This window comes from Rutilus rutilus (genome assembly GCF_951802725.1).
Source record: "Rutilus rutilus genome assembly, chromosome: 3".
NCBI classification, from domain to species: domain Eukaryota; kingdom Metazoa; phylum Chordata; class Actinopteri; order Cypriniformes; family Leuciscidae; genus Rutilus; species Rutilus rutilus.
The window spans coordinates 771922-781921 of NC_140211.1; the positions used below are offsets into that span (position 1 = coordinate 771922).

The window sequence follows — 10000 nt, forward strand, 5'->3', positions numbered from 1 at the left end:
GTTATGAGCGGCTATGAGCAGCTATGAGCAGTTATGAGCAGTTATGAGCGGCTATGAGCGGTTATGAGCAGTTATCAGCAGCTATGAGCAGTTATGAGCAGCTATGAGCAGTTCTGAGCAGCTATGAGCAGCTATGAGCAGTTCTGAGCAGCTATGAGCAGCTATGAGCAGTTCTGAGCAGCAATAAAACCCGGGGATATTCTGGGGATATCTAATTTGATTTTATAAATCAATAAATTCCACTAGAAACAAACCTTGTTGTATTATTTTAATTTAATACTGTGAAGCTGCTTTGATACAATCTGTATTGTGAAAAGCACTATACAAATATACTTGACTTGACTATGAGCAGCTATGAGCAGTTATAAGCAGCTATGAGCAGTTCTGAGCAGCTATGAGCAGTTCTGAGCAGCTATAAGCAGCTATGAGCAGTTCTGAGCAGCTATAAGCAGCTATGAGAAGTTCTGAGCAGCTATAAGCAGTTATGAGCAGTTATGAGCAGCTATTAGCAGTTATGAGCAGCTATAAGCAGCTATGAGCAGTTCTGAGCAGCTATGAGCAGTTCTGAGCAGCTATAAGCAGCTATGAGCAGCTATGAGCAGTTCTGAGCAGCTATGAGCAGTTCTGAGCAGCTATAAGCAGCTATGAGCAGTTCTGAGCAGCTATAAGCAGCTATGAGCTGCTATGAGCAGTTCTGAGCAGCTATGAGCAGTTATGAGCTGTTATGAGCGGCTATGAGCAGTTCTGAGCAGCTATGAGCGGTTATGAGCAGCTATGAGCAGTTTGAGCAGTTATGAGCGGTTATGAGCATTTATCAGCAGCTATGAGCAGTTATGAGCAGCTATGAGCAGTTCTGAGCAGCTATGAGCAGTTCTGAGCAGCTATGAGCAGCTATGAGCAGTTCTGAGCAGCAATAAAACCCGGGGATATTCTGGGGATATCTAATTTGATTTTATAAATCAATAAATTCCACTAGAAACAAACCTTGTTGTATTATTTTAATTTAATACTGTGAAGCTGCTTTGATACAATCTGTATTGTGAAAAGCACTATACAAATATACTTGACTTGACTATGAGCAGCTATGAGCAGTTATAAGCAGCTATGAGCAGTTATGAGCAGCTCTGAGCAGCTATAAGCAGCTATGAGCAGTTCTGAGCAGCTATAAGCAGTTATGAGCAGTTATGAGCAGCTATAAGCAGCTATGAGTAGTTCTGAGCAGCTATGAGCAGTTCTGAGCAGCTATGAGCAGTTCTGAGCAGCTATGAGCAGTTCTGAGCAGCTATAAGCAGCTATGAGCAGTTCTGAGCAGCTATAAGCAGCTATGAGCAGCTATGAGCAGCTATGAGCTGCTATGAGCAGTTCTGAGCAGCTATGAGCAGTTATGAGCTGTTATGAGCGGCTATGAGCAGTTCTGAGCAGCTATGAGCAGTTATGAGCAGCTATGAGCAGTTATGAGCTGCTATGAGCGGCTATGAGCAGTTATGAGCAGCTATGAGCAGTTCTGAGCAGCTATGAGCAGCTATGAGCAGTTATGAGCAGTTCTGAGCAGCTATGAGCAGTTTTGAGCAGCTCTGAGCAGCTATGAGCAGTTCTGAGCAGCTATGAGCAGTTCTGAGCAGCTATGAGCAGCTATGAGCAGTTCTGAGCAGCAATCAAACCCGGGGATATTCTGGGGATATCTAATTTGATTTTATAAATCAATAAATTCCACTAGAAACAAACCTTGTTGTATTATTTTAATTTAATACTGTGAAGCTGCTTTGATACAATCTGTATTGTGAAAAGCACTATACAAATATACTTGACTTGACTATGAGCAGCTATGAGCAGTTATAAGCAGCTATGAGCAGTTATAAGCAGCTATGAGCAGTTATGAGCAGCTATAAGCAGCTATGAGCAGTTCTGAGCAGCTATAAGCAGTTATGAGCAGTTATGAGCAGCTATGAGCAGTTATGAGCAGCTATAAGCAGCTATGAGTAGTTCTGAGCAGCTATGAGCAGTTCTGAGCAGCTATGAGCAGTTCTGAGCAGCTATGAGCAGCTATAAGCAGCTATGAGCAGTTCTGAGCAGCTATAAGCAGCTATGAGCAGCTATGAGCTGCTATGAGCAGTTCTGAGCAGCTATAAGCAGCTATGAGCAGTTCTGAGCAGCTATAAGCAGCTATGAGCTGCTATGAGCAGTTCTGAGCAGCTATGAGCAGTTATGAGCTGTTATGAGCGGCTATGAGCAGTTCTGAGCAGCTATGAGCGGTTATGAGCAGCTATGAGCAGTTTGAGCAGTTATGAGCATTTATCAGCAGCTATGAGCAGTTATGAGCAGCTATGAGCAGTTCTGAGCAGCTATGAGCAGTTCTGAGCAGCTATGAGCAGCTATGAGCAGTTCTGAGCAGCAATAAAACCCGGGGATATTCTGGGGATATCTAATTTGATTTTATAAATCAATAAATTCCACTAGAAACAAACCTTGTTGTATTATTTTAATTTAATACTGTGAAGCTGCTTTGATACAATCTGTATTGTGAAAAGCACTATACAAATATACTTGACTTGACTATGAGCAGCTATGAGCAGTTATAAGCAGCTATGAGCAGTTATGAGCAGCTCTGAGCAGCTATAAGCAGCTATGAGCAGTTCTGAGCAGCTATAAGCAGTTATGAGCAGTTATGAGCAGCTATAAGCAGCTATGAGTAGTTCTGAGCAGCTATGAGCAGTTCTGAGCAGCTATGAGCAGTTCTGAGCAGCTATGAGCAGTTCTGAGCAGCTATAAGCAGCTATGAGCAGTTCTGAGCAGCTATAAGCAGCTATGAGCAGCTATGAGCAGCTATGAGCTGCTATGAGCAGTTCTGAGCAGCTATGAGCAGTTATGAGCTGTTATGAGCGGCTATGAGCAGTTCTGAGCAGCTATGAGCAGTTATGAGCAGCTATGAGCAGTTATGAGCTGCTATGAGCGGCTATGAGCAGTTATGAGCAGCTATGAGCAGTTCTGAGCAGCTATGAGCAGCTATGAGCAGTTATGAGCAGTTCTGAGCAGCTATGAGCAGTTTTGAGCAGCTCTGAGCAGCTATGAGCAGTTCTGAGCAGCTATGAGCAGTTCTGAGCAGCTATGAGCAGCTATGAGCAGTTCTGAGCAGCAATCAAACCCGGGGATATTCTGGGGATATCTAATTTGATTTTATAAATCAATAAATTCCACTAGAAACAAACCTTGTTGTATTATTTTAATTTAATACTGTGAAGCTGCTTTGATACAATCTGTATTGTGAAAAGCACTATACAAATATACTTGACTTGACTATGAGCAGCTATGAGCAGTTATAAGCAGCTATGAGCAGTTATAAGCAGCTATGAGCAGTTATGAGCAGCTATAAGCAGCTATGAGCAGTTCTGAGCAGCTATAAGCAGTTATGAGCAGTTATGAGCAGCTATGAGCAGTTATGAGCAGCTATAAGCAGCTATGAGTAGTTCTGAGCAGCTATGAGCAGTTCTGAGCAGCTATGAGCAGCTATAAGCAGCTATGAGTAGTTCTGAGCAGCTATGAGCAGTTATGAGCAGCTATAAGCAGCTATGAGTAGTTCTGAGCAGCTATGAGCAGTTCTGAGCAGCTATGAGCAGTTCTGAGCAGCTATGAGCAGCTATAAGCAGCTATGAGCAGTTCTGAGCAGCTATAAGCAGCTATGAGCAGCTATGAGCTGCTATGAGCAGTTCTGAGCAGCTATGAGCAGTTATGAGCGGCTATGAGCAGTTCTGAGCAGCTATGAGCGGTTATGAGCAGCTATGAGCAGCTATGAGCAGTTATGAGCTGCTATGAGCAGTTCTGAGCGGCTATGAGCAGCTATGAGCAGTTCTGAGCAGCAATCAAACCCGGGGATATTCTGGGGATATCTAATTTGATTTTATAAATCAATAAATTCCACTAGAAACAAACCTTGTTGTATTATTTTAATTTAATACTGTGAAGCTGCTTTGATACAATCTGTATTGTGAAAAGCACTAGAAAAGCTATGAGCAGTTATGAGCTGTTATGAGCGGCTATGAGCAGTTCTGAGCAGCTATGAGCGGTTATGAGCAGCTATGAGCAGTTTGAGCAGTTATGAGCATTTATCAGCAGCTATGAGCAGTTATGAGCAGCTATGAGCAGTTCTGAGCAGCTATGAGCAGTTCTGAGCAGCTATGAGCAGCTATGAGCAGTTCTGAGCAGCAATAAAACCCGGGGATATTCTGGGGATATCTAATTTGATTTTATAAATCAATAAATTCCACTAGAAACAAACCTTGTTGTATTATTTTAATTTAATACTGTGAAGCTGCTTTGATACAATCTGTATTGTGAAAAGCACTATACAAATATACTTGACTTGACTATGAGCAGCTATGAGCAGTTATAAGCAGCTATGAGCAGTTATGAGCAGCTCTGAGCAGCTATAAGCAGCTATGAGCAGTTCTGAGCAGCTATAAGCAGTTATGAGCAGTTATGAGCAGCTATAAGCAGCTATGAGTAGTTCTGAGCAGCTATGAGCAGTTCTGAGCAGCTATGAGCAGTTCTGAGCAGCTATGAGCAGTTCTGAGCAGCTATAAGCAGCTATGAGCAGTTCTGAGCAGCTATAAGCAGCTATGAGCAGCTATGAGCAGCTATGAGCTGCTATGAGCAGTTCTGAGCAGCTATGAGCAGTTATGAGCTGTTATGAGCGGCTATGAGCAGTTCTGAGCAGCTATGAGCAGTTATGAGCAGCTATGAGCAGTTATGAGCTGCTATGAGCGGCTATGAGCAGTTATGAGCAGCTATGAGCAGTTCTGAGCAGCTATGAGCAGCTATGAGCAGTTATGAGCAGTTCTGAGCAGCTATGAGCAGTTTTGAGCAGCTCTGAGCAGCTATGAGCAGTTCTGAGCAGCTATGAGCAGTTCTGAGCAGCTATGAGCAGCTATGAGCAGTTCTGAGCAGCAATCAAACCCGGGGATATTCTGGGGATATCTAATTTGATTTTATAAATCAATAAATTCCACTAGAAACAAACCTTGTTGTATTATTTTAATTTAATACTGTGAAGCTGCTTTGATACAATCTGTATTGTGAAAAGCACTATACAAATATACTTGACTTGACTATGAGCAGCTATGAGCAGTTATAAGCAGCTATGAGCAGTTATAAGCAGCTATGAGCAGTTATGAGCAGCTATAAGCAGCTATGAGCAGTTCTGAGCAGCTATAAGCAGTTATGAGCAGTTATGAGCAGCTATGAGCAGTTATGAGCAGCTATAAGCAGCTATGAGTAGTTCTGAGCAGCTATGAGCAGTTCTGAGCAGCTATGAGCAGTTCTGAGCAGCTATGAGCAGCTATAAGCAGCTATGAGCAGTTCTGAGCAGCTATAAGCAGCTATGAGCAGCTATGAGCTGCTATGAGCAGTTCTGAGCAGCTATGAGCAGTTATGAGCGGCTATGAGCAGTTCTGAGCAGCTATGAGCGGTTATGAGCAGCTATGAGCAGCTATGAGCAGTTATGAGCTGCTATGAGCAGTTCTGAGCGGCTATGAGCAGCTATGAGCAGTTCTGAGCAGCTATGAGCAGCTATGAGCAGTTCTGAGCAGCTATGAGCAGCTATGAGCAGTTCTGAGCAGCTCTGAGCAGCTATGAGCAGTTCTGAGCAGCTATGAGCAGTTCTGAGCAGCTATGAGCAGCTATGAGCAGTTCTGGTCCTGGAACAGAGATGATAAGCGTCGCTCACGAGTAAAGCACATCCAAAGAGCAATTACTGAAACCTCAAAGTTTATTTCACTCATACAAAATCAAGAGAAGTTAAAAGCTGAACGACTCTCACAGCAAACATTAAAAGAGTCTAAAACATGTAAAACAAGGGGAAATCATTTATACACATGTGCATCGTCCCGTTGTGTGTGTGTGTGTGTGTGTGTGTGTGTGAAGCTTTAAAACGCTGGGAAACAGAAAAGGCTTGTGAGTGTTGTGTCTCAGTGACGGTTCGACAGTGTCATCAATGGAGGAAAGAAGCTTTAATAGTAAAACTAGCTTAAAAAAGACAACACCAGAAACAGAATAACTGACAAAGCAAAAAGCAGAACGATTAGCTCTGCATTCCCTTCCAAAACAAGTCGAGGATGGAGATAAACGCCTCCTGATCGTCCCGGAGTGATGATGATGATGATGAAGAGGAGGAAGAAAAGGGAAGTGCACAAACACACTGGGGTAAGTCTAGGCCGAAACCTCCGGGCTCACCGACAGAAGGAAAGAAAAACCGCGACAATAAAACAAGCATAACTGTTCCTGGACAATAAAACAAGAGTTTAAAAGAAATTAAAACAGCTAATCCAGAAGCGGTGTGTGTGTGTGTGTGTGTGTGTGTGTGTGTCTACGAGTCGTAGTCCTCGTCGTCGTCGTCCTCGATGTGGTTCCTCTGCGGTTCCGGAGCCGGCGCCGGCGGGAACACACTCATCAGAGACGGGTGCGGGGAGAACACTGACAGCGCCCCCTGCTGGGAGCCCGCGGGGACACACTGCACCGGCGGGACCTCCACACTGCACACACACACACACACACTCGTTATACACACTCTAAACAGACATGTTTTCAAATACATGCATTGTGAAAATTTAAAGTTAAAAAGTATGAACGTGCTTAAATAATATACTATAAAACTTGTCATTCATACATTGATAGTGAAAAATATTTTATTTTTAATTAATAAAAGTGTGTTTACATAATATATGTGCGTTTACTGTATATAAATACACACAAATGCATGTATACATTTAAGAAAAATGATTTATTTATATACCAAATATTTATATATAATATATATATATAGTATACAGTCCATGCAAATATTTCTTAAATATATTCATGCTTATATATGTATTTATAATATATAAATTATACATGTATTATGTAAATGTTTATTTTGGATGCGATTGAATGTCCAGCACTAATAATAATAATAATAATAATATAGTATACTACAAAACTGAAGAAAAGCATATTTGTCATTCATACATAAATGAAACATTTCTGCATTTATTTGTTTTATTTAAATAATCGTATTTTCAAAATGCATCGGCGTAAATGATTGTGGAAACACTTAAAGGCACAGTGTGTACGTTTGGCCACTAGAGGCACCGCTTGATGACAGGAGCGAGGGATCATGGGAGTGTCGTCTGCTACACAATCCAGAAGTCATGTTCATGAGTACGCTTGGGTATCGCTTGAACTTTAACGATTACGAGTTCGGTTCTGCTTATCGATTCATCATTTAGATTCCAATAAGGTGAAAACAAACAAACAAACAAACAAACAAACATGTAATTGTATCTGAATATCATGAACACACATCAACAGGCTAGAGAACACTTACATGAGGAGCGTCTGCCTGTGGTTTAAAAACACCATAGAAGAACAACTCTCGCGCTTCAACGGTTTAAAGTCACACTGAAATGCTCACAAAGGAATCGAGATTTTCATTTTTTGACAAGTATCCGATTCCTGCGCTCAAGTATCCGATTCCCAGCCCTGTAGTAAAGTTGTATTAGCGTTACTGTGGTGTGAAGCAGGCGAATAGAGCTAATGCTAACGGCGGTCTGGAGTCCCGCGGAGGAACTCCTGAAAGAGAGCACAGGAATAAAGCGCGAGATATGCCCTCGTCTTCTTTCGTTGTGTTTATTTTACTATTAAAGTAACGTTTGCCGGTTCCTAACGGCGGGAACTCCTTCCTAACGGCGGGAACTCCTTCCTAACGGCGGGAACTCCTTCCTAACGTTTGATCACTTAAATTCACCTTATATTTCATTCCAACGAAACCGCCTGAATTACTCCTCATCCAGTTTATCTGACCAGTTACAGCTGTGGGCTTTTACTAGGTCAGAACAATCACTGTAAAACACACGCGTTTAGTTAGGTTTAGTACCTATGATCACGTGCGTGAACTCGACAATCGACTACTGTGGACTTCGACCGAAAACAGGAAGTAAATACAGGTATGTGCGCTGGCTGAATAAACATCACTTTTATTCATATCTTTCACATCTACTGCAGTCAGATTCACCCGCGTTCACTCTGAAGGAATCACTCACATGACCTGTGCACTTGTAATGACACATCAAGGATGTTAAGAGGCTAAAAGCAGGTTTAAAACTTGCCCCATTGAAGTCAACAGGGTGCACATTTTAAAAAGAGGATAACACGGTGTAGGAAACACTGATTTTTGTCGTTGTTCTCTGTACTGACAGCACTCCAAATGTACAAAAAAATGAGCTCAATGTTGAAATCGACCGGAGTTCTCCTTTAAACACATGTGATGACACACACACACACACACACACACACACACACACACACACACACACACACACACACACACACACACACACACACACACACACACACACACACACACACACACACACACACACACACACACACACACACACACACACACACACACCTGTGACCGCATTGTGACTCTTTGTTGCTGCATGTGTTGCTTGGCAACCTCTGTGGAACTACATTTCTTGGCGGAGGAATAAATGTGTTATTACGTTATATTTTTTGTTGCTGGTGTTTATTTTATGAATGAAATAAATATTAAAATGAATATTTGTATGGAGTAACCGTTTTATAAAAGCAATAAGCCCTTGAAGCCGTGATTTACAGTGGATTTAGAACAGCTGAGGGGAGTTTGACTGTTCAGTTAAAGAGTATGAAAATGGTTAGAAAAATATATAATGTAATAAACAAATAAAATATGGCGTAGTAGTTTAATAATAATTATTTGCATCTGATTTTTTTGAATTTTCAAAGTGCATCTATTCGGATTGTTAGGAATCAAGCATAAATTGTGCCAACGGTTTAAAGTCTTCAGTATTAAAGTATGAATATGGATATAATACCTGTGGTAGAAGGAGCCAGGCTGTGTGTTTGTGCTGGTCTGAGACGCGTCCTCGTCCTCGTCTCCTTCTGTCTCACTGTCCTCGGAATCATCCTGAACACACACATTTACAGTGCTGTCACATGACCTGAACATGTTAATTCAGTGGCATCTGGTCAGACATAAGCACTGGGAATAACACACACCAGGGCAAGACCGCACTGGGACACCAGTCGCATCACGTCTGATTAATGCATTCAGAAATAGATGTAAAATAATAAAACAAAACATTGTAAACACTTTTTTAGTTCCCGTCACGCCACAACAAATCCTTTAAAAATGAATGATATTCAACACAGAAAAGGAATGAAGAATAAGTGTAGAACAAAACTGGCATTTCCTTTCCGAAGAAGGTTATAAAGAACAAGCCTAAATTAATTTAAAGTGAAACTCAAATAAACTTTCCCTGATGTTCATAATGGCATTAAATCGTCACACACCTCAGATGATAAAACGTGCCATACTCCTAGATGTTGTATCCGAGAGTGCTGTAATGAAGCAGTGCATTGTGGGACAGCGTACCTCTTGCTCTGATTCTGTGCCTGAGAGTTTCTTGTCTTTGCCCTTGGCTCCCGCGCCACCGTTCTTCCGGCCCGAGCCGATCTTCCGGCCTCTGGGAGACAGAACACACACACTCACGCTGCAGAGAGCTCACACACATCAGATCCTGACTCTGTATAATGAGGATCCACTGGTTAACAGCAGATATAACACACACACACACACACACACACACACACCCCAGCTGTGCCGTGGATCTCTGCGCAGGTAACCTTAGTAGACGCGGGAAGTTCAACAAGCGACATTGAAAATGTAATATGCGAGTGAAACACACAAATATCATATGTTGCATGACAGAGTGTGTGTGTCTGACCTGCGCGGGATCTTGTCTGCGGCGTCCGTGTGGTTCTCGTCTCCTTCTCCCTGCATGTCCGGCACCGACGCCACCAGATCCTTCAGGAAGTCGAACTGCTGCTCCAGCTCAATGCACTGCTTTCTGCACGCACACACACACACACACAGGTAAATGAAGTGCGTGCTCTACAGACAGCAGTCGTGTGATGTGCGTGACGT

General features: G+C 42.3%; 1 protein-coding gene across 2 annotated transcripts in view; it reads right to left on the reverse strand.

Moving 5' to 3' along the window:
• Positions 1 to 5743: 5743 nt before the first annotated feature.
• Positions 5744 to 10000, reverse strand: part of drap1 (DR1-associated protein 1 (negative cofactor 2 alpha)) — an 8795-nt gene continuing 4538 nt past the window's right edge. For both annotated transcript variants that reach the window (XM_084404990.1, XM_084404991.1), the window contains 4 exons: positions 9801 to 9923; positions 9449 to 9539; positions 8889 to 8980; positions 5744 to 6524 (listed from right to left, as the gene is read on the reverse strand). In XM_084404990.1, the coding sequence (XP_084261116.1) occupies positions 6359 to 6524; positions 8889 to 8980; positions 9449 to 9539; positions 9801 to 9923 (472 nt within the window). In that variant the 3' untranslated portion in view covers positions 5744 to 6358. The remainder of the gene's footprint in view (positions 6525 to 8888; positions 8981 to 9448; positions 9540 to 9800; positions 9924 to 10000) is intronic.